The sequence below is a fragment of the Thamnophis elegans genome, chromosome Z (genome assembly GCF_009769535.1).
Source record: "Thamnophis elegans isolate rThaEle1 chromosome Z, rThaEle1.pri, whole genome shotgun sequence".
NCBI lineage: Eukaryota > Metazoa > Chordata > Lepidosauria > Squamata > Colubridae > Thamnophis > Thamnophis elegans.
Window position 1 is genome coordinate 97,042,999 of NC_045558.1, and position 25,089 is coordinate 97,068,087.

General features: G+C 44.9%; 1 protein-coding gene across 3 annotated transcripts; it reads right to left on the reverse strand.

Annotated features, from left to right (window-relative positions):
- Positions 1–1,979: 1,979 nt before the first annotated feature.
- On the reverse strand, positions 1,980–24,079 carry GJD3 (gap junction protein delta 3). Of its 3 annotated transcripts, none has more exons than XM_032237696.1 (3): positions 23,875–24,079; positions 13,038–13,183; positions 1,980–4,915 (listed from the first exon to the last, which is right to left on the reverse strand). In XM_032237696.1, exon 3 carries the CDS (start codon positions 4,908–4,910, stop codon positions 3,993–3,995), a length of 918 nt encoding a protein of 305 aa, XP_032093587.1. In that variant the 5' UTR covers positions 4,911–4,915; positions 13,038–13,183; positions 23,875–24,079; the 3' UTR covers positions 1,980–3,992. The 3 variants fall into 3 exon arrangements, with proteins under 3 accessions (XP_032093587.1, XP_032093588.1, XP_032093589.1); XM_032237697.1 differs by lacking the exon at positions 23,875–24,079 and adding an exon at positions 15,356–17,485; XM_032237698.1 differs by lacking the exon at positions 13,038–13,183.
- Between the last annotated feature and the right edge of the window lie 1,010 nt (positions 24,080–25,089).

Sequence of the window (25,089 nt, forward strand, 5' to 3'; positions counted from 1 at the left end):
GTCTCGAGGCCAATTGGACATCATAATACCCAATCCTGGCTAATCCTGCAAAACTTCCTAAAACAACAGTTCAGATAAGACCAACTGTCATTTCCTAAAATGTGTCCAGAATAGGAGAGAGTATTCTTGGTGTGGTATGACCAACATGTAATAGAAAAGAAAGATAGGAGAATTGTGATTCTTCTTGAGCTTGACACTATACTATCAGTATACACTATACTGATGTAATTTAGAATTTCATTTGAAGTTTTTTGTGTGAGTCACTGAGATACCCAGATCCTTTTCACACACGTTGCTCAATATGTTTCTTACTCTTTTCTTGTACCTTTCATTTTTTCTACTCAAATGTAGGATATTGCATTTGTTCTAACTGAAATTCATCTTATGAGTTTCTACCTATTATTCCAGTATGTCAACATTCTCCTAAAGCTTCAAGCTGTCCTCCATGGTGTGTTTGTTATCACTCATCTTTGTGTCATCTACAGATGTAAGAATCATATTTTGTAGCCCATCATCCAAACATTTATAAGTAAAATGAAGAACATTGGCTTTAGAATTGAACTCTGCAGTACATCGTGTGAAGTTTCCTTCCAATTTGCCATTGTTGTATGAATGGCACACAAATGTTCAACCAGTTTCCATATAATGATAATTTAATCAAGCCTACATTTTGTCTTTTTTCCTCTTCTCTAGGATATTGTACAAGATTTTGTTGAATGCTTCACAAGATACATTGTAACCACCAGATTCCCATAAACTGACCATTGACTAAAAAGACGATATAATCCAGAATGAAAAAGTAAAAAATAACAAACATTATGGTGCCAGTTTTAAAGTCACTTAAATTTTGTTGAACTTACGAATTTAGTTCAGGCTGGATCAGCATCTTGGAAAAAATGGCAAACCACCTCTGGTTACCACTACCTGAATTTCGGTAATGAAGATATCAAAATTTGACCTGAAGATGTGGTCTCAAAAGTATTACTTTTCACACAGACATCTGGAAAATGCTTCCTTGACTGTAGACACTTTGTGTAGATGGTTCAAACTGCACTTCTCTTTAAAAGCAGATGAAAATATTCCCGCTGAGACTTGTGGGAGAAAAAAAAGGATCATGTGGAAAGAAAGTATAAGGAGCTGGGAATAGAAGCTGCTGTTGGCTTCTCATATAGGCTGAAAAACAAACACAATTTCTTGTACATTTGTCATGAGAGCAGAAGCAAATCTGCAAAGGCCCCAGCACTTTCATTTTCCTACCCAAATGTAGGACATAATACATGGCATAATGATATAATTAAAATCTTTCGAATAGTTGCTTAAAGTATAAAATGTAACAGATTGCTATTAAAATGACTACATTACTCACAAAAGCAATACATTTATGATGAAACTTATTAGTTCCTTCAATGAGATTAGAGCAATACCTTTGATGTAAGATGGAGGAACAATCCACTACTGACCTCTTTCCAAGATCTCAGGAGTTCCTATGGTGGATACTTTCTAGGGTTGGGACTATGATGTAAAAAATAGAATAGAATAGAATAGAATAGAATAGAATAGAATAGAATAGAATAGAATAGAATAGAATAGAAGGATGGTATGGTATGGAATGGAATAGAATAGAATAGAAACAGAGTTGGAAGGGACCTTGGAAGTCTTTTAGTCCACCTCTCTGCTCAGGCAGAAAACCCTACACCGTTTCAGACAAATGATTGTCCAATCTCTTCTTAAAGACTTCCAGTGTTGGAGCATTGACAACTTCTGGAGGCAAGTTGTTCCACTGGTTAATTGTTCTGTCAGGAAATTTCTCCTTAGTTCTATGTGGCTTCTCTCCTTGATTAGTTTCCACCCATTGCTTCTTGTCCTGCTCTCAGGTGCTTTGGAGAATAGTTTGACTTTTCTTTGTGGCAACTTCTAAGATATCGGGACACTGCTATCATGTCACCCCTAGTTTTTTCATTAAACTAGACATACCCAATTCCAGCAACTGTTCTTTAATGAAAGTCTTCAACGTAAGACAAGCCAAAAAAACAAAAAACAAAAAGACATGCTGTGGATGGATCCAGAGTATAACCAGCCTTCTCCCTGTCTGTCTCCCACTATATGTGCAATCTATTTTAGCTCTGGAGCTGTGTGACAGCTGGAGAACAAGATGAAAAGTGGGCATTTAATCCTTTCCCAGAACTAGCCATCAAAGATTTGATGGTCATAATATGTATAGGTGCTCTTTCTTTAGTAACCACAATTGGGACTTAACAACCACAGTTGTTAAGCAAATTGGGTATTTAAGTGAAACTGCAATTGAGTTTGGACTTACTTCAGCGTTCTTTTGCTGAAGGTCTCAAATGTGAGTTATTTTTTCATCACCATCATAAGTGTGATTGGTAACTAAATGAAGACCACTGCCCCAATGGATTGCCACTGCCCCCAAAACAGCATTCAAAGGTCTCTTGTGATTTAATTACTGAAAGGCAACTCCATATTTCAATACATCACTTAGGTAGGATGTTTTTTTTAATCAACGCTATAGAACAGGGATCTCCAACCTTGGCAACTTTAAGCTTGGAGGACTTCAACTGCAGTAATATAGAAGTTCAACTCCTTGAACTCCAGTTCAACTCCAGGAGAGGAAGTCCGCCAGGCCCAACATAAAACATCTGTGTACCCAAAATTAATTAAGTTAGGTTGCTTCCTTTTCTAAACCTAACAGAATGACTTCTGCTCTTGGCTTACTGATGTCTTTTTTTTTCTAGGAAAGTGGGATATTTTGAAGCAGAACAGCTTCTTGCTTCTTTTATATGTAAAGAAAGTCCATACATCCTAGGTGGGATTCAAAGTCATCCTGGTAAATTGAGATATTAAAGTGAAGCTTTATTCTGCAACATATTACACCCTTCTCCCCATGATTATTGTTTTTTTTACATTGAAACCCACATTTTAAAAAAGTTTACATTTAAATTCTTCAGCAAAGGTCCCTCAGTGCCAATGGGCAGTTTTTGTTTCTCTGGAGGATACACTACAGTGAGAGAACATCCATCACCACATCTATCCCAGGTTTCTTTTGCACATTAGTGGTGTATATCTCAGTAGAGATAGGTCAGTAGAAGCCAGGTAGTCTTGCTTTTGAACAATAGTTTATACTAGGGGTGAAGAAACTGGATTTGTTCAAGGGCTGGATCAGCATAGTAGTTCTCCTCTCTGGGCGTGGGAGGGTTGAGGGGAGATGGGACAGACAACTCCTACAGTACTCTGCTGGCCAAAATGGGGTGCAGGGGATGTGCGTGTCCCTTGCACCCCATTTTTGGCCTGGATGGCCTACTGCAGCACTTTGCTCGCCAAAATGAGGCACAGGGAAATGTTTTGGCTGGCAGAGGCACTATGAGCTGGTCCTTTGCTATTTCCAGGCAGGAAATACCACGGGCCAAATTTAAGCATCCCATGGGCCAGATCTGGCCCGCGGGCCTTGAGTTTGATATCCCTGTTTATACCCATTTACTGATTTATAGTCTTCTGACTAGGAGGACTCCTGACATCCGCTGACCAGTCAATCAAAAGCCTGAATTTTTTCTGCCCTGGCATTTTTGCTTAAAAAGGAAAAGTATCCTTGCTTGTTTTTTTCATTGATACTCATATTCTTTTATAACCAGATAAATTCCTAATTCAAGTGGGAATTGCTCAATTACTTAGGAAAATAGTGGAAAATCATCTCACTCTTTGCTCCCTCTATTCTAAAATATTAGCAGCCTTATCAATCTATTTTACATGGTAGTAAATTTAAGCATTTTAAACATATCAACCTATCCTTAATATGTATGTGAAAGTAAATAATGAAATTGTCACAAATATGACCAAGTCCCATAGTGCAGAATGTTGCATTTTTGATCTAGATTATTCAACTTTAGTTGAAAATAGGTCCATTCATATTCCTGGCCCTGGAAGAATCCAGCTCATCCAGGGAACAAATCAAAGAGATAAGGAATTATTCTCTGCTCTTATACTGTTAAGTCACCTCTGGCAGAAGATCGGGAAGATCGGCTGCTCTTGATGGAGTTCTTATGATGAAAATGAGCCTTGGATTCATAATGGTTAGGAATCCCATCCTGAGATGATGTCCCTTTGGTACCTCCATCAGGTGGGGCTAGAAAGTGCTGTGATTTCTCTTGTTTCTGATTGGACCAATTGTCCTGCTGTTCATATGATGCAATAGCAGGAGGAGCGATCACACGACGTCTCTGGCACCGCTTCTTGAGCAAAAGGTGAGCCAGCTCCGCCAGGCTGAGAAAAGCTGAAACAAGCCCCACCATGAAATAGAATTGAATGAAGATAGTCTTCTCGGTTGGACGAGATACAAAGCAATCAATGAGATGAGGACACATACGATGCTTGCAGATGTATTGATATCCTACTTGGAAGCCATACAACATCCATTGCCCTACCAGAAAGCCCATCTCAGCCAAGATTCTTACTATGACATTGACTATGTAGAAAGTTTGAATATTTCGGGTTCGTTGACTAGGCTGGAGTTCAAATTGTTCCTGAACTTTCCTCCCTGTCTGATTGGCTTCCTCCTGATTCCCTTCAATTTCCTTCAAACCACGGTTGATCTTGGTGGTCTGGTGCATAGAATAGATGACAAACATAACAGCTGGGGCTGAGAGCACTACAATGTGGAAAACCCAGAAGCGGTAATGGGAAATGGGGAATGCCAAGTCGTAACAAATCTGTTTGCATCCCACCTGCTTAGTGTTGCACTCAAATTCCTCCTGCTCATCATCAAAGACATCACTGCCCACTGTGGCTAGAATGAGGATACGGAAGATGAGCATCACAACCAGCCAGAAGCGTCCAACCATGGGTGAGTGCTCCTGCACTGCATCTAGCAAGGAACTCAAGAATCCCCACTCGCCCATGGCTGCTGCAGAAGAAAGGAAAGAAGAACAGAGAGATCATCTTTAATAAAGTTCTCTGAGGGAATTAGTGTCTTGCTAAAAGCAAATGGTTAAACAACAAATAGAAGGAACAGAGGAGAAATGCAGTCAAATGATGGACCACCACAAGCAGCGAATAATTTGAAATGATCTACCACCTGTGGTAATACTCTACTAATAATGGAGTGTAGAATAAAATGAATGTTTCAGCAATAGCAGGAGATCTTTCTGTTTCAGTTGTGAGTCCTTCTGCCTACAAAGAGGAGGATGGGTCTTGATCCTGGTAGAAGATTAGGATTGCATGTAAAGTTAAATTTAATTAAATAAATGCATTATTGGGAATGACCTATTGGCAACCCCTAAAGTTATCCATGGTTTGTTGTTGTAACTGAGTAAAATCCACAAGAGAGTCAGGCTCTGCTAAGCTAAATGCTCCTGTATATCTAGAAATGTGGTGACTCAGGAAAAACCCCTCAAACCTATCTGAAATAGCCAGTGTGGTATAGTGGTTAAATGCATGCTGGCTTAGGAGAAGAGATGCCTGGGTTCAAATCCTCTTTTAGAGATGATGCAGATTATGTGATTTTGGGCCTATCTTAGTCTAGATTCATTCACAGAATTGTCACACAGATAAACAAAGGACATGCAACATAAACTGAATACCCCTGCCTCCGAGATGGGGCATGGGAGGAGTCACTGATGGGTATTAACATGGCCCATTTGCCCAGAGACTGAGGAAAATCTGAGGACACTCCCTCTACTCCTCCTTCTGACTCTCCAGATTAACCTCAGTCTTTGGCCCAGAAGGAGATATTTTACCTGTCTCTCCATTGGTATGAGACTTTTCTCAGCGTTTGATTTTCTAGAACTCCTCTCACCTCCTTTAGCGGCGCCGTATTACCGGCATTAGCACAAGCTTGCTTGCTGCGTGGCCGAGAGCTTAAACTGCTGGGCAGCGGCGGCAGCAACAGGGGTAATCTCCCAGCCGCATGCCCCGGGTGTTGCTACCCGTCCACAGATCAGCAGATGTGATCGCGTGACCGGAAGGAGGCGGCTCAGTCAGAGCCAGAACAGAAACTTGGACCGTGTGGTTGGCGGTTGCCATTTTGGAAGCATCGGTGCACATGTGGAGCGCAGGGATTGACACTCTGATACCAGAGGCCGCAGGCACTCGCAGCCATCGCCAGTACCCAGGAGGGTAACTTTGGGCCTGTACTCTGCCGATAATCTGGGGAGGGCCCCAGCTATTCGGCAGTGGGCTGGTCTTCTTGCAGGCTGCGGATCAGTGGCACAGCTGAGGAGCGGGATAATTTGAAGGAGCACTGAATCCATGCAGCAGCTACAGACTGGTAGGAACAGAAGGAGAGGTAGAGAGAGGCTATGAACCATGAGTAAGGGCGCGATGGCGGATTCCACGAGGAGTGGAGGAGTGGCCCCCCTCGGTTCTCCTAGGGGTTCAGATCCAGGTGAGGGACCCTCTCGGGGAGCCAACCCAGGGACAAGGGGGAGACCCACCCATAGGAAATGCACCTCCAAGTCTTCTAGTAAGGAGGGTTCCAAGCAGGAGGTTCGTATCAAAGCGCGGCTGGAAGGCGGATCAGGGACAGCATCAGCCCTTCCCAGTCCAGATTGCGCTTGCCACAGAGCCCTCCTAACCTGGTCATCCTGGCTCTCCTCCTGGCTCTCCTGGTCTCCTCACATGGCTTTCCTGGGGGGGGTAGTCCCTTGTCCCCCCCTATTGCTCTCTTACCCCGCAGGGGCAAGGGGAAATCCTTTTGGCCGCAGGACTACTAGCTTCCCTAGGCAGCGCTTGGCTCCTGAATTTCCTGACCCTAATTCGGCATTTGAGCCACCTAGCCTCTCCCCTGCCTACCCAGAGCTCTCAGAGAGTTTTCAAAACGTTATTGCCAGAGCCATTGCCCAAGGGATTTCCTCGGGCATGCAGCACCAATTTCAACAGGATAGACAACAGTCTTCACGTGGTGCCCCTCGAGGTCATCCAGACCAACCCGAACCAACAGGGGCCAGGGAGCTCAGAGCTTTCTCCCCTTCCACTGCTAGCAAGGGGTCAGATTCAGAGGAGGAGGTACAGAACAATCTTGGGTTCTCTGAAGATGAAGAATCTCAGCCCCAGAGGTCCCAGCCATCACGGGCCTATTTCTTCCAGCCTTGTTCAGTTCTCTGCTGCGCAAGGCCAAGGCCACAGCAGATCTGGACAGCTCTCCTGATCCCAACCAAGCCGCAGCTGTTCCTAGCACGAGTGGGGGGCCCAAGAAAGGGCCTTTCCATAGGCCCCAAGTTGAAAAGGAGGAGATTCCAACCCCTGAGCTCTTCCTGGAAATACTTGGGTCTCAATGGTCTAAGCCTGGTACTTTCCCCACTCCAGGGAGCAACAATAGTAGATTCTACAATCTCAATGCCTCCTTTGCTCAAGCTTTACAGGTTCCATCCGTGGATGCTCCGGTGGTTAGTCTGGCCTCTTCCTCAGCGATAGTGATGGGGGAACATAGCCAACTGTCTGAAGGCAGAGGATAAGAAGACAGATCTCATCATGCGTAAGATATTCCAGGCCGTATCTTGGGCAATCAGAGCGGCGGCTGCAGCCTCTTTTTTCAACAGGTCCACCCTGCTGTGACTGGAACAACTCCGAGATAGAACTCCGGCTTCAGACGTGAGACTACTTCAGGATATTATGAAGTTGATGGCGGCTACCCAGTTCTCGGTGGATGCCACACTGGACATGATAAAGTATTCTTCCAGAGCCTTGTCTTCCTCTGTAGCATCCAGACAGTTGCTGTGGTTACGCAACTGGCAAGCGGAGTCCCGGGCGAAATGGCACTTGGCAGGTACTGATTACACAGGAGACAAGCTATTCGGTTCGGCCTTGGATCCCATCCTCATTGAAGACAGGAACAAGCGCAAGGTCTTCCCATCTATGTCCAAGGGTTCAGACCACCGGCCGATGCCTTACCCTAGGAGGCCTTCCTTTCGATTCCCTGAGCAGGACTTCCAGCAACAGAGGTACTCTGCCCCCAGGTATCCCAGGCAAGGGGACAGGCAGTTTTCCAGGGTCAGATACAGGTTCTAACAGATGGGCAAGCGGCCCTTTCGAGGTGGGGGCGGTCGCCCCTTTCACAGAACTAAATGATTTGGAACCGAATCACTCGATTGGCGGCCGCCTTTCCTTGTTTGCGGACTGCTGGGATTACAACACAACAGATGCATGGATACTCCAGACAGTCAGGGTTGGGCTTCAGTTGGAGTTCCGCTCCTGCCTTCCGAATAGGTTCTGGAACTTTCCCGCCTCCAAGAACCCGGTCAAGCACTCCCTCATGCGCAAAGCCATTTGGCACGCTGGATATCAAAACAGTTGAGCCAGTTCTGGAGGGGGAGAAAAAATCAGGATTTTATTCCAATCTTTTCCTGGTTCCCAAGAGCTCGGGTGGTGGTGGGTGGAGAGCTATCCTGGACCTCAAACTGTTAAATTCCAGAATTACATATCGTAAATTTAAGATGGCATCCCTCAAGTCCATTCTGGAGGGGATCAGACAAGGGGATTTCCTAGCCTCAATTGATCTCACGGAGCTAATCTCCACATCATGATTGCCCCGGATCACCATAAGTTCCTTAGGTTCTCAGATGGGGGTGCTCATTACCAATACAAGGCCCTTCCCTTTGGATTGGCCTCAACCCCAGAACATTTACCAAGGTACTAGCAGTGGCTGCTGCCCACCTTTGTGCAATCCCAATTCGGTTACATTGCTACCTGGATGATATCCTCGTACTAGCCTCCTCAGCAGCTGGAGCAGAAAGGGATATCAGTGTCACCATTTCCACCTTCTGGTCCCTGGGCTTCTCGGTCAACCTCAAGAAAAACCATCTAGTCTCCACCACTAGACTCCAACATTTGGGGACCATTATTGACTCGGTGGAGTGTGAAGTCTTCCCCTCACAGGAGCAGTATTGAAGAATTGAGTTGAGAGATTTGCAGGATTCGATCTGTTCCCATAGCTCTCCTTTCCAGGTTACTCGGCAAGTTCATCTCCTGCTTTGGGATAGTGCTCACCTCCATGTCAGAGAGCTGCAGTGGTTCTTACTCCCACACCAGAGGAACTGGACAAGCGATGCAAACTTCAGAGTCCTTGTGACCCCCCAGGTGCTTCTCTCTCTCTGCTGGTGGATATCCCTGGCTCTGTCCAGGGGTTCCCTGTTCAGGGAACCAGATAGGCTGGTCCTAACAATAGACGCAAGCCTGTTTAGTTGGGGGGCTCACCTAGAGTCCCAGTTAGTGCAGGGCCGATGGACTCCAATGGACCTGTGGAAGAACATCAACTGGCTGGAGCTCGGAGCGATCCACCTAGCTCTCCGATGGTTCAAGACGATGGTCGCCGGAAGACACATCCTGGTGCTGATGGACAACGTGGCAGCCAAGGCCTACGTGAACAAACAGGGAGGCACCCACTCCGTAGCGCTATGCAACGAGGCAGTGCGTCTGGGAAACTGGGCGGAACAGAACCTCCTGTCGATTCAAGCAGAACATATCTCCGGAGTGGAAAATCATCAGGCGGACTGGCTCAGCAGGGAGAAGGTATACCACAGAGAGTGGCAGCTTCACCCCCACATCTTCGAGCAGATTTGCCAGATGTTCGGCCAACCGACAGTGGATCTCTTCATCTCACTGTTGAACACCCAGCTTCCAAGGTTCATCTCATGGTTCCCAAACCAGAGGTCGCAGGACATCAACTCCCTGCGCTGCAGATCGCCGTTGGGCCTACTCTACGACTTCCCTTTTCTTTCCCTCCTTCACAGGGTTCTGAGGAAGCTAGTGTTAGAGAGGGCAGAGATAATCCTTGTGGCTCCTTTCTGGCCATGGTGTCCCTGGTTCGCGGACTTAATGGAGATGTTGGTTCTGCCCCATTGGAGAATCCCTCGGGGGAAGGTGGCCCTACGCCAGGGGAACCTGGAGCACCCAGACCCAGATTGGCTCCATCTGACCGCCTGGCGCTTGAGCGGGAACAACTAAGAGAGGCCCAATTCTCCACTAGAATCATCGGGACCATTGAGGCTGCTAGAAGGAAATCCACCACCCGCATCTACGAGGCGACCTGGACTTTCTTCACGGCCTGGTTTCGGTCTGCGCAGGTAGATCCAACATTGGCCTCAGTTCACAAGTGCTGGAATTCCTCCAGAATGGTCTGGAGAAAGGCCTAGCTCACAGTAGTTTTAGAAGGCAGGTCTCCACCCTGGCCACCATCCTTGGAGGGGTAGGCACCTAACCCCTGTCCCAGCACCCAGTCATCAAACGATTCCTCAGAGGGGATGCTAATCTCCGGTCCCCGGTGGTTCACCGTTTCCCCTTTTGGGACCTTCCCATGGTGCTCCAGGTGTCACTGGAGGCACCTTTCGAACCCCTCAGGGAGGTGAGCTTTCAATTCCGAACCCTCAAGATGGTCTTCCTCGTGGCGATCATCTCTGCCAGGAGGGTGTCCGAGCTTAATGCTCTTTCCACCAGGGCGGACCTCTGCATTTTCCACAGAAACAGGATCATGCTCAGACTCGATCCAGCCTTCATACCTAAGGTCAATTTCCCCCTTTCATAGGGGCCAGGAGGTAATCCTCCCGTATTTCTGTCCTTCTACCTCTTCGGAGAGAGAGAGGTCCTGGCACCGCCTGGACCTAAGAAGACACTGCGCATTTACCTCAAGTGCTCAGCTGCCTTCAGGTGGTCGGAGGCTCTCTTCATTTCCTTCCATCCCTCGGTCCGGAGAGCCAAGGTCTCTCCGACTACCATCAGCAGGTGGATAAGGTTAGCCATTTCCAAGGCCTATGAGGCTTTGGGGCTGCCAGTGCTGGTGGGCATCACCACACACTCCACCCGGAGTGTGGCCACCTCTGCGGCCTGGGCCACGCAGGTGCCCATCGAGGACATCTGCAGGGCTGCCTCCTGGTCCTCGCCATCGCCCTTCATCAGGCACTACCGGCTAGATGCGTATGCCTCAGCTGAGGCGGTCCTGCAGGGGGTACTATACACAGGTCCAATGATCCCTCCCATGGACATCTAGCTTTGGTATGTCCCATCAGTGACTCCTCCCATGCTCCACCTTGGAGGCTGTCAGTTGGTCTTACCTGAACTGCATGTCTCGAGGGTGGCGTGAAAGCAGTCACTTCCCGCCCGTCAGGCGTGCCCTGTGCCAGGGCCTGAGTTGGTTTAGTTTCAGGTCAATCAGGGACCTCGGAGGGAGTTGGGTGATTGCTGTCCCTTCCTTCCCAGGTTCTACGTTAACTGGACCATCGGTTAATCTGGAGAGTCAGAAGGAGGAGCAGAGGAAGTGTCCTCAGATTTACTTCAGTCTCCGGGCAAATGGGCCGTGTTAATACCAATCAGTGACTGCTCCCACACCACCCTGGAGACATGCAGTTCAGGTAAGACCAACTGACATTCCCAGCCATGCAATAAAATTCCACATGAATTTTATTGCTCACAGCTGTGCATCTAAACCAACTTAAAGGCACTACAATACTGCATATTTATTTACTGAATATTTATTTATATTTACATAGCATATTTTTAGAGTTGCTGAACTCCAAGCAACTCTGGACATCAAGCAATAAGAAGCAAGTATATATATATATATATATATATATATAAAAATCCAAAAACCTGGTTAATCCTAAAGTGATTACCACCACCACCAATCTCGCTTCTACACACCATCCTAAGGGAATTGTGTAGTCACTGTATCCGAAGGTTTTGGGGAAAAGAAAGATCTTCAAAGTATTTTAGAAGGAGAGTGAGACTGGAACCATTGGAATAGGAGGGAAGCTGTTCCTACAGGCAGGCCCTATAGCAGTGAAATCATACTTCCCAGATCCCGTCAGATGATGTTACTTAACGGATGGGATCTAGAGCACCTGGCTCTGTCTGAACAGATTAGGATGTTGGAAACTGTGGGAGATACATGTCTATGGAGGCTCTCAATCATCCAAATCATGGTTGCCCAAAGGTGCTTTTCCAAAAGGCAACTGGACTTCTTTGATTTTTTCCCCCTTGAAAATATTTTGCTTCTTATCCAAGACATTTATTCAGAAGGATGGGAGGGGAATTGAAATATTTCAAAGAAAATAACCAAGGAAGTCCATTTGTCTTTTGAAAAAGCACCTTTGCGATGGGAGACACATGTTCCCTAAAGTATGCAGACCTATACCAGATGGGCTTTACAGGTTTACAAATAACCAGTACTTCAAATTGCCTCAAGAAGCTTATTGGCAACCAGTGCAGCTAACAAAACATAGGTTTACACCGACATATTAAGGCATAGGTGTATTTTGGACCAACTGTAGCTTCTGAGCTTAAATAGACTCCAGAGGATGGTAGAGGACAGGAAGGCCTGGAGGAACATTGTTCATGGGGTTGCAATGGGTCAGACATGACTTCACAACTAACAACAAGCTTCTGAGTCGTCCTCAAGAGCATCCCCATGTAGCATATGTGGTCCAAGAATCCACATGCATTCAAGAAAGTGGGATTGAATGAACAAATTAGCTACACTATGGATGAACAAAATATCTATAGTACCAAAGATCAGTGTGAATCACTCTCTCCATTCTCATCTCAACTATTCCAGCGGAAATCATTTTGCTTTGAAAGGAACATGAAACGCTTGGCAACATCAAGGCAGGGATGGATTTTTTTGGTCTGTTGTTAATTTATATGGAAAGAAGGAATTTCAACTGCTATCTTGCAGTTTATCCCAATCCCAGTTAGCTAAGTGGATAAATTACTTTGGGGAGAGATTGCTTCATTAGGCTGAGACAAGAATTTCCACTGGGCATTGTAGGGACAGGAGCAGTCCCTGGAGAAAATCAATGCCTAGAAACAGACATCAATGTGGGCTAAATGTTCAGTAAGAGAATGAAGCTCATCTTTGGAACTAAAAGAAAAAGCCAAGTATACTTTTACACTTCAAAAGGCATGATTTTAGAGCAAAGGGTTCACAACTTTTGGGGGTTAGTGGACATAATTAGAATTTTGAGAATAGGGACACTCCCAAAACAACTTTCTATAGACATTTTATTAGAAGACAAATGGTTGAGGTTGCTTTCCCCCACCTCTCCAAGCCTCCCACGTTGTTCTCTTTCACTTCAGAGATGTTTGAAGATCTGGACAGGAATGCACATTTCCAACACTGGGTTATAATTTTCCACCGTTTTTATATTCTATTTTCTAGGAATGGCTCTGGCGGGAAGTTTTCATCCTTTTTCATAAGAGCATGAGAAAAGTCTCAATTAAAAAAAAACACAATTATCTACCACTGGTTAGATCAAAATATCTAACCCATGCTAACCAGTCCTGCTTTCCGCAAAAGAACTCTCTGCAGCAAAAAAGTTAGGAAGAAAGATGCAAAACCTACAGAATCTAAGTTGTGAGAACATTCTGGAACCATGAGAGGGTTTGTGTGGTTGTACAAGTAGTCCTTGACTTACAACTAGAATTGGCACCAAATTTTCCATTGCTAAGCAAGGAAATTGTTAAATGAGTCGTGCCCAATGTTATGACCTCTTTAGCCACTATTGTTGAGCAGATCACTGCAATTCTAAATTCATGGTTGTTGAATGAATCAGTCTTCCCCCATTGACTTTGCTTGTCTGAAGTTGACTGAGATGGTCACAGATGGCGATCACATGTCCCTGAGATGCCATCATAAAATACACGCCATTTGCCCAGAGCCTGAATTCTAGTCACATGATCTTGGGGGTATTGCAATAGTTTTAAGTTCAAGGACTGGATGTATGTCACATTTTCAGTTCAGTTTTAGCTTTGAATGGTTGCTAAATGAATGTTTGTAAGACAACCTGTAGCCATCAGGATTTCATGGGAGATTGTTTACCACAAATATACTATGAATTTTGTGAGGAAGTAGTTTATTTTGAATTCTCCTTTTCATATAGGTTCAAGGAATGGTCCACTTCTGATAGGCTGGAGCAATAAAAGAATAATAAAAATTGCTCAGATTTTTATCTCCCGCTATGTGGATGGCATGCTCATTGTTGTTTTTTTATTTTGAATTATTCTGATAGGATAATTCAATACCAAAGATTTGTATGTGGGTTAAATTAGAATATATTACAGAATATAACACATATACTTTTTTTCTAGCCCAGAGTAACTTTTGTATACTAAACTACATTATTTCATATTATAGAGGAATATGTCAGCACTTACACATTTATAAATTTATCAGACTACTCAGTAGCCCAAAGCCTTCATTCATAGTCCAAATTCATTGATTAATAACTCTATGCCCATTATAATTAATTTATAAAATGTGCGGTCATTTCTCATTTATTTACCTATGATTTTATTTTCACAAATAGCCACACATATACAAACAAACATAATTTCAATGTAGTTAAAAAGTTGCTGCATAAATGTTTAGGAAAGAAAAAGAATATTTGTGTATTTAAAACAGACAGGGAAATCTTTTTAATAAAATGTAAATGTCTACTTTTGGTAATGCTGACAATTATACCAAGAATGATTCTTAATTTTGCAGTACAAATAATTTTTGCTAATTTTTTTAGGGTTTTAAACAGTTAAGGGACTGGGTATGTTTAGTCTTAGAAAGAGAAGGTTTATAGTGACATCATAGTCATCTTCTAATACTTGAAGAGAGGATCAATTATTTTCCAAAGGACAGGACAAGAATCAATGGGTGGAAGTTTGTCAGAGGATGATCCAACCTGCATCTAAGAAGAAATTTCTTGACAGTGAGAACAATTAATCAATGGAACAGTTTGCTTCCTGAAGGTATGAGTGCTCCATCGCTGGAGGGTTGCAAGAAAAGATTGGACAACCATTTGTCCGGAATAGAATAAGGACCTCCAAGATCCCTTCCAGCCTGATGATCTATGATTCTATTCCTTTACTTAGTTGATTTTCTACTAATGCTTACTGCGATCCAATAAAAAAAGGTTGTTTCTCCCTACTTTGCCTGTAAAGTTTCTAGAATAGCGGTAGCACTTAAACCTATATACCTCTTCATGGTGCTTTACAGCACTCTCTAAACGGTTTACAGAGTCAGCTTCTTGCCCCCAACAATTTAGGTCCTTATTTTACCCACCTCGGAAGGATGGAAGGCTGAGTCAACCTCTAAGAATAGAAATCATTGAATATTTGCATAAAATTAATTGGGAATAATGTGGAGAGTTCCTCACTAGGATTGAAGGCTTTTTCAGCTCCTTTCTATGAAATACTTACTTCTGATTATCTTTACTCTAAGAAAAGACCTGGAACCATCATACTGTAAAGGTATACGGTATACATTGCTTTTCTCCCTATCCCACTTTTCTAAATAAAATATCCATAGAGCAGTAGAATTTTCAGAGGTCTATTTTTGGAAAGCCGATACAATTTTTCTCCCTCTTACCTGTATTTCAGCTCTGATGTGATGTCTTCTTCTGCCTTGCTCAAGGACCTCAGCTCTCCATTATATCTTGTCACCTGGATGCTGGCACCTGCTTTACCTAAAGCTGGGTTTTGAGTCTGTCTGGCATCTTTTGTTCTCTTCCTGCATACTTCAGCTCTAGCTGGGACAGTGGCATGGAGAGAAAGAGGGTGGGCTTTTCCTTTAGCTCAGCCTGGAAATATTCAACTGTTAAAGTGACAGGGCTGTTACTCTGGCCTGCCAGTGGTCTTCCCAGCAAGAGGACAACAATGCCCCATTTCCTTTCCTCTCTAGGAAGCAGATACTTTTTCATGCCTTAGAGGCAGCTGGAAGGGATGATGTCTAACCTCATTTTAAAAAGTAGATAGAACTCTGACTAACATTATAACTAAATGTTATAGGAATCTCCAATAAAAGAGAATAGATTAGAATTTTTAAAAAGAAGATGTGTTAGAAACATGTATCATTAACCTTCCTCATTCTTCCTTGTTATTTTTGATTCTGAGGTTCTTACATTTAGAAGGGACCTGGAAATGTCTCCCAAGAGGAAGGCTAGGGATTTTTCGTTTCTCAGAATTGGATTCTTTTTCTTTCCCCTTTTGGCTCTGTAGAAAAGATCTTTGTAGGAAATATGCCAGGAACTAAACATGAGACCTTCAAACCAGACAGATGTACCTCTGTGCCACTGCCAATATGCATCTATCCAGAGGTGGGTTTCAAATCCCAATGCTATTGGTTTGCTCGTACTTGTGCATGCGTGTGACACTTTTGCGCATGTGCAGAAGCTCTTGCACATGCGCAGAAGCGTCCAGGTGGGTCGGCGGAGCCTCCCGCCACCGCCCCTACTGGTTCAGCTGATCCAGGATGAACCGGGAGCAACTCATCTCCGTATCTATCTCATAACTGGAGAGATAGAGGGGATTGTTAAAGATCATCTAATTCAGACCATTGCCAACTTCTGCTGTAGAATTCTGTTTGGGATGCTCTTCTACTTTCCACCTGTGGAGCAGACTTGTTTCTTTCCATAAACAGAGCCACACCAGGTTTGACTTTGTTCCCCCACACCTAATCTCTCTTCCTGAAGCCAAGAAAAAGAGAGAGATCAGGGAAAACTCTGACAACCAGATGTATGGTTGTCTGCAGGGTAAGCAGCAGATATCTTGGCTTCCAGACTTTGCAGCTATGACATCATGCCCTCAACAATAGTTTATAGGCCGACCATCATTAACAAGCTCTGCTTCCCTTAGAACATTTATTTGTTATTCCTAATAAGGCATTATTGAGGGCCAGTGTGGGAATGTTGGTTGCCACTGGCTATCAATCTTTTGGAATCATATGACAACAGGTTAACCTTTGACCCAATTTCATTGATTAGGTTCACTAATAAACCATAATATGCCATTAGTTCATCCTAAAGTTATTAATAAATTAATCTCTGGTTGCTTTCCAATGTAATACTGAGTTGCTCTCTGCTAGCTATTCTTAAAATTAATACTGATAATTTGACTGTCTTGTTCTTTTCTAATTTAACACATTTTTTTCTTTTATTGACATGATCTCACATGGATGTCCAGCATTCAAGTTCAAATACAGGCTTTTAATACACCTGAAGAGTAGTTCTCTATAGCTTTGAGGGCTTTCTTCCAATATTTGAAACAGAAGTTGATGTGATAATGGACATTGCCTTATGTGTTATGTTTTTTAAATCTGTTTATAAGAAGCAGGACCAGTGTAGAATGTTCATCTGGCTTAAGGGAACTTCTGAAATATGTCTTAAATGTTGCAAAAACATAAAGTAATAGTGTATGTTTTGTAATTGCAATGCTAAATCTCTGAAAATAATTTGAGGTTTAAAAGATATTAGCTTTACCAACTTTAGGACTTTAGACATGAGATTCAACAAGAAAAATTTCAAGGCAAAGGAGTATCATTGAGATTGGATAAAATATGTTGCAAAAATGTGCTTTGTTAGGTCAGGTTTTTAATTTAATTATTAGCTTTCATAGAATGAAGATGGACTTAGATTAATTTCCTACTTGGTCAAGAATTTATGATTGAATTTGAATCACAAATCATCCAATAAATAAAATTTATCAAATAAAAAACAATTGACTAACACTAGTATAGTATAGTATAGTATAGTATAGTATAGTATAGTATAGTATAGTATAGTATAGTATAGAATAGAATAGAATAGAATAGAATAGAATAGAATAGTATAAATTATGGTTTGAAAATCATAATGGCTATGATCAGAAAAGGTATTAATCCAGAAAGTAAAAATACATAGCTTTGTGTATTGATATCTCTGAACTTTCCATATTGCACATGATTATTGTAAAAACAAGGGGAGAGTAGAATTCACATTTTATAAAGAATAAATAACCAAAAATTGGTTTCCAACAACGCATCCATAATTTTGAAAAAGCTTGTTAGACAAAGGAATTGGACATCTGGTTTCTCCATAAGGTACATTCAATGCTGCTGAGATTTTTCTTAGTGATTTGAGAGCCTTTAAATAGCACAGTCCAGGAGACTGGAGTGTTGGTTGAAACTCTGCAGCCATCCCTTTCCACCCCGCCCCCCACGCTCTCCACTCCCCCCCCCCCAGTGGAAACTCTGACAGTTCTTTCGACACTTGACTGCTTTCCAATAAACACTTTGGTCTAACTGATAGAGAGCCCTGGAATGTCATTTGGATGATCCATGCTGGGTGGAGAGGAAGGGGCCACACCAAAGGTCCAGGCCAGATAACATCATGCTCAGATCTGTGTTTTTTCAAAAGTGAAAGATTCATCAGTGGAAGAGAAAGCAAAATATAGTTTGGAGTTTGGCCCTAAATAGGCTTTCTGAATAACCTTTTGCAGGTGATACATTATTTTTTCAAAGCTGTGGAGTTGTTATCTCACTGCTGCCATGTGACAAAATTATATATCTCCAGAGCTGCCTGTTATGTACCTGCATGAGCCTTTGCTCTAGATTTTCTGCCTTCCAATCTGATGCTTATCTTTCATTGTTCCAACATTTATATTTTAGCTTGACTGTAAATATTATCAGGATTTTAGTTTGATAACATTTGCTTTTTAATGGTCTCTAAAATCTACCTAAATTGAATATTTGATTTTTTGTAAAACAGAGTGTAAACCAACACAAAGTAATATTATCTATTCTATGATTTGGTAATGTTGTCTGGCATTTTATAAATATAGATAATTGTGCATTGACTTTCTGAGTAAACCTCCCCACCTGGTATTTGTGCTTCTGGAAAACGGGCATTGGAACAAATTCCTTTTGAAAGGACCCCTGAATGGCCTTTCTCACTATTTCTTCCCGTCTACTGTCCAGAACTGGAGCAAGAAAAGAACAACCGTTGACTTACTTGAACGGTCCTTCTATGTGCGCTGCGAGGGGAATCCAAGCATGGGTTAACTTTGTCCATTAGCCTAGAGACTGAGTTATGTAATTGTTGACCACGCCTCCTCTGACTGGGATAGTTCAGTTTTGTACGAAGAATCAACTGATCCAAGATAGGTAAAGAACCGGTTCAGAATGCGAAGATGATTAATCAAGTAACTAGAACGATATGTCCAGTGCCCAGACCAGCTGAAGCCGAGGGCGGGTTTGGATTCCCCTCGCAGCGCACATAGAAAGACCGTGCAGGTAAGTCAAGGTCCTTCTCCTGTGCACTGCTTCGTGAATCCAAGCATGTGACATGCCAAAGCAATGAGTCTCAAGGGTGGGAGCTAGGCTGGTCAGGGCCCTAGGTGGTGATAGAACCCTCTGCAAGACTCGCCGCCCAAAGGATGCCTCTGCCGAGGCATATGTGTCCACTTCATAATGTCTGACAAAGGGCGACGGTGATGACCAAATTGCTGTCCTGCAAATGTCCTCCACCAAGGCCTGCGTCTACCAAGCTTCTGTGGTGGCCACACTCCTAGTGGAGTGGGGGAGGGGCGATGCATCTGGGAACCGGTCTGGCTTGACTATTGTAAACGAGGGCAATACACGCTTTCAACCAGCGTCCGATAGTATTCGAGGACACCTTATGTCCCATAGACGCTGGCTGAAAGGACACGAAAAGTGCCTCTGACCTTCTGAAGGACGCAGTATGTTTCACATAGTGATGGAGCATCCTGCGAACATTGCGGTGATGCCACTGTCGCTCTCGTGGATGTGAGGGCTGCGGACAGAAGTCCGGAAGGATAAGTTCCTGCACCCTGTGGAACCATGAATTAATTTTAGGAACCGCAGGATGACTCTGTTCGGATGGAAGATACAGAGGTCCTCGCAGACAGACAGCACTGTCAGCTCCGACACCCTCCTAGCTGATGTAATAGCTACCAAAAAAAACAATCTAGTGCTGATCGAGAGGGTGGGTTCGAATGGTTCCACAGTGAAAGCCCTAAGCACTAGGGATAAGTCCCATGTGGTGTAACGATGGACCACTAGCGGTCTGAGGTTTGAGGCATCCTTTAGGAAAGACTGAACCCTTGGATTTTAAGCCAAGGAGCGGCCTTTTCCTCCCCCAACAACCTTCGATAGAGCTGCAATTTGGTAGCAGAGAGTGTTGGGTGTGAGAGTCCCTTGTCCATGCCCATCTGCAAAAAATCTAGTATCTGTTGTATGGATGCCTTGATTGGATCAACGCCAGTCGCACGGCCCCACCTGCAGAAGTCCTGCCAAGTGGCCTCATAGATGCGTGTTGTGGATGGGCACCGTGCTGCTTGGATTGTGTCAATTACTTTGTCATAAACGTGTTGCCGGATTAAGATAGCCCGCTCACATGCCACATGGCTAACTGCAACAGCTGGGGGTTCGGATGAGTGAGAACCCCCTGTGAGAGAGATATCTGATTGTCCGGGATTCTCCATGGGCATGATACAAAGAGATGGATGAGGTCGGCATACCAGGGATGCCGGGGCCACATCGGTGCGACCAGCAGAACGTCCACCTGCTCCGTCAGAATCTTCTGGATGATGTGTGGGATGAGTGGGAGAGGTGTAAAGGCATAAAGAAGACCCTCTGGCCAAGGGTTGCAAAGACATCGGTGTCCTCCGCCCTCTGTGCCTAGAATCAGGTAAAGAACCTCAGCAGATGTGTGTTCTGAGGCTGCTCAAAGAAGTCCACCTCGGGCTAGCCAAATCTGTGAGACAGTTCCTGGAACAGGGCCGGGTGGAGGTGCCATTCCGCCTGATCCACTGTGGCCCTGCTCAGCCAATCTGCCTGTATGTTGGCTGTGCCCGATATGTGTTCTGCCCGGATTGATAACAGCTCAATGGTGGAGCGTCTCTGCTTCCAGCATCAATGACTTGGACCGCGTGCCTCCCTGGCGGTTCACGTGGGTTTTGGAGGTTACGTTGTCGGTGAGGACCAACATGTGGCTGGCCAACACCAAGTCCTGAAATTTGTGGAGAACCAGGCGAATGGCCCACAGCTCTAACCAGTTGATGCTGTTTAGTAATTCCTGGGCACTCCAGATAACCTGTGCTACTCAGTCCAAGGCATGGGCTCCTCATCCGAATAGGCTTGCATCCCTCGTCACTACGATGCAGTCTGGCTCCTTGAAGAGGCACCTTTGAGTAGCTTGGAGGATGTCCACCATTGGAGCGACCGTAGCACCTTGGGTGGCACTGTTACTCTGGTCTGCGAGTGACTGGTGTGGGCCCTCTGGAAGGGGAGGAGGAACCATTGGAACGGCCGCGCGTGGAAGTGTGCCCAGGGAACAATGTCTATACATGACACCATTTTCCCAAGAAGTTGGGAAAGAACTGCTAGTGGTAACGACCTCTGTAGTAGTACTTGACTTACCAGGGTCTGCAGACTTTGATGTCTCTCTTGAGATAAAGACACCTTGTGTCAATTGTGACTTGTAGGTCTTGATGTGCCTGGTCCCGGGATGACGACAGGATCCAATTTTGTGGAGGTTTGTGTGGCCGATGAAGGGCCGAATGGCAGGGCCAGGTACTGGAAGTGGCATCCGCAAACTGGATTTGTAAGAACCTTCGATGTGCTGGATGTATTGGCATATGGAGATATGCCTCCTTGATGTCGATGGAGGTCAGCAGGTCGTCCTGACTGATGCAAGTTAAGATGTTATTGAGTGACTGCATCTTGAACCTCTGATATTTGAGATATAAGTTGAGCCGTTTCAAATCTAGAATGGCTCGCCATCCTCCCAAGCTTTTGGAGACTAGAAATAGAATAGAGTAAAAACCTAGCCTTTCTTGTCCTTGTGGTACCACTTCTATGGCGCTGATTGATAATAGATGTTGGATTTCTGCGTCCATTAGGTGTCTCTTTATCTGACACCTGGGTACAGGGCACCTGATGACATGCCTCAGGAGATGAAGAAAAATTCTAGAGTGAGGCCCAGCCTCATGGTCTGGATGGTCCAGGCGTCTGAGGTGGTTTCTGTCCATTGGTGAGTGAAGGGTGTTAAATGCCCAATAGAGCTGATCCCTTGTGAGTCACAAGTACCTACGAAAGGACCAATTGTTGGCGCCACAAAATGGCCGCCAAGCCCGAGACTGCTGCTGGTTCTGTTGTCCCCTATCCTTGGCACCGGATTGGTCCTGGACCCTATCCTGTGACTGTGTGTAAGACTTGTTGTACTGGGAAGTATAGGGAACTAGGGACCCAGAATCCCCAGTCCGAAAGGACTGCCTTCTATTATAGGGCTGTTGTCTCCTGTCTGTGTATCTGGTGACCGACGGGAAAATTTTGCGCTTATCTCTTGTCTCGATTCGGATAGGGTCTAACGCGGCACCAAAAAGAGAGCTACCCTTAAAGGAGGTGGAAGTTAGACACTATTTGGAACGTAGGTCTGCCTGCCAATGACGGAGCCAAAGGAGGCGTTGGGATGCAACATTGAATACTACCACTCTAGGTGTGAATTTGGCCTCATTGAGGGTAGCATCCGAGGAAAACTCCAATGTCGCCACCAGTTTGTTGACATCCTGGTGGAGACGCATATCATCAGGGGCGAGCCTGGCCTGTAACTGCTTGAGCCAAACCAATGAGGTCCTGTTGAAGAATGAAGCCATTGTGGTGGCTCGCAACACCCAGGCAGCCACCTGGTGCGTTTTATGGATCAGTTCAGCCTTACGGTCCTCAGCTTTAAGGCCTTCTGAAATTTCAGACAGAATCAGGGCTGGGGAGACCAAGGCTGCCATTGGGGGATCTACTGTAGGGAATTAAAGAATCCCATCTAGTTCCGGTGTGAAGGAATAGAGCTTCCTGTCATGCTTACTAGGTGGAGGGACAGCAGTAGGTTGTGTCCATTGCTTCTGGACAACTTCCAGGAACAGTTTCAGAAAGGGTATGACATCTTGTTCCTCTACCTGTTCCGCAAACAGAAACTCCATGGAGTCAAACCCCACAGTGGTGGGGTGGTAGCGCCCCCCATGTTGGTTGTCGCTTTGGCCTTGTACAATAGGGATTTAAATAAAGCAGGCCGGAATAATCCGGAAAAGGCCAGTTTGTCCTGCATTAGGCCGTCATCCGGAGTTTCTTGATCTGCTACCTCTTCCCCTTCACCCAGGACTGAACCTTCGCTGTAGACTGAAGGTAACTGTGATGGGGGGGGGGGGTGTTCAGCCTGAGAAATAGAGGGATCCCTGGATAAGTTTGCAATCCTAGGCCTCTGGGCCCTGCAGTGCAATTCTGCATCCACGCCCTGTGAGATGGCTGCTGATATCATATCTTTAAACTCGGGGGGAAGGCTGAACTCAGAGCCTTCCTCAGACCTTAATCCTGCAGCCGTGGGGGTAAAAGTAGTTGTGGGGCCTGAGCACCTGGGTGCTGTCACCTGGGCTGACCTCTCCTGGATTAGAGGGGGATTGGGGTCCCAATTCCCCTTCCTCAAGTGGTAGGCGCAGGGGGGGGGGAGGTCAGGAGACCAACCTTGGATCCCTGCCAAATGAAGGGAAGAACTGGGAGAAGGACCTTCAGCCAAAAGGGTGGGTGGTGACCCGCTAGTGGCCACAGGTGTCTTGGCCGATTTACTCCTGATCCTTGTGCTTAGTGGCCCTGTCGGGAGCCACAGATGAAGCGTGAGTCCTTTGACTAGCTGCTCTAGTGGTGGCTCTGCCCACCCTAGTGCTAGCCCCGGTGGCATCAGAGTGCAGCGGGGGAGGAATAGAGGCCCCAGCGCTGCCTCCTGAAACAGAACGATCCGCCATTGGAATATAAAAGGGGGGGAGTTGAAAGGCTCAGCTTACATCCCAATATCAGGGTGAGTGCACTGATAGAAGCTGTAACGGAGCTAAGTCAGGCTGCTGAGAATGGCAAGAGAGCCGCGTGTGCTGGAGCAGTAGTATGGCGAACTGACTTCCTCAACGCTCAGGCAATTTGGGCGCAAAGTGTTAGATGCGCCCCTTCCGGTCGCCTTTCGCCCGTTAAAATGGCCACCGCAGCAAGAGGGATGGTGCAAAATTCAAATGCGGCTGCAAAATGACCGCTGCTTGCCGTTAGAGCCCCCCCCCCGGTGATCCTCCACTGACCTGGTGAAACAGCAACAGGGGAAACAGCGCTAAGGGGCTAGACGGCGAAATAATGTGGGACAGATCGTGCTACGAAAGTGGATCATGCCCATCTCCACCGATGTGAGAGCGGCGAACCGACCCCCGACCGCAGCACAATCAAGGCAGAGAGCAGCAAATCAAGTCTGCTCTGCGGCAGTGAAGCGATCAAATTCGTGTGGCTTCATTGTCTCCAGCCGAAGTTTCGCAAGCTTTAAAGGGAACTTTGCCAAGCTGAAAGGAACCGAGGCTAACTTAGTGTATCAACCTGGTCTTGTGGTTGGCCAATCCACAAACAATCAGTCTAATAGTAACAGGAATCCAAAGGAAGGAAAGAGTTAATGATTACCCTAGAGCAAAAATTTATCTCTTTAGGCTGGACTGAGTTAAAAAACGGAACTATCCCAGCCAGAGGAGGCGTGGTCAACAATTACATAACTCAGTCTCTAGGCTAATGGACAAAGTTAACCCATGCTTGGATTCCCCAAGCAGCGCACAGGAGAAAGGCAAATTTTTTTCTTAGGGTTTTGAAATTACATTCTACAATAGGAATTGTACTACTGTATTCAATTATTAAGATTTTCTGCTTGGACTACAGGAGGCATTAAAGGAAAATAACTTGAGCCCACTAAGTACCTAAGAATGCAGATTTTCAGTAAAACTACACGCTTCCCTCAGTAGATGCATGGTTAATTGAAAATGTGATGTCCTGAACTGGAGTTTATTAAAAGAATTATCAAGCTTGCACTCCATTGGAGATGTCTGCAGAAATCAATATATTCAGTTTTAGTTGTTTAGCACAGTGCCGATATTCCTCCCCTCCCAATGGTATTAGTGGAGGGACAGCTTTCCTTCTGTGAATAAAGGCAATGCATGCATTAGAATAGGTTTGATTAGGGAAGATAAGCTTTGGAGAACAAGGAACACAGGTGTAGCACTTAACTTACAACTTTTTGTGATTAACTGGTAAGCTCAGAAATAGCTGGAAATGATTTTGCATCTAATTAGAGGAAGAGAGCATTTTATAAAACATTATTTCCCATTGAAATGAAGAAAATAGCTAAACAAGGCATAAGTGCAAGTATTCAATTCATGATGCAGTTAGAGAACATTAACAAGTGCTTTTTTTGTGGAAAGGAATTCAGCAAGTATCTTAACTGCATGGCTTCATTTTCCAGATTTCCTGGCTATTAAGAT

Bases quoted from the DNA above. Each gene is read 5' to 3' on its own strand.
- GJD3 (XM_032237698.1), bottom strand. From the start codon at position 4,910: ATGGGCGAGTGGGGATTCTTGAGTTCCTTGCTAGATGCAGTGCAGGAG.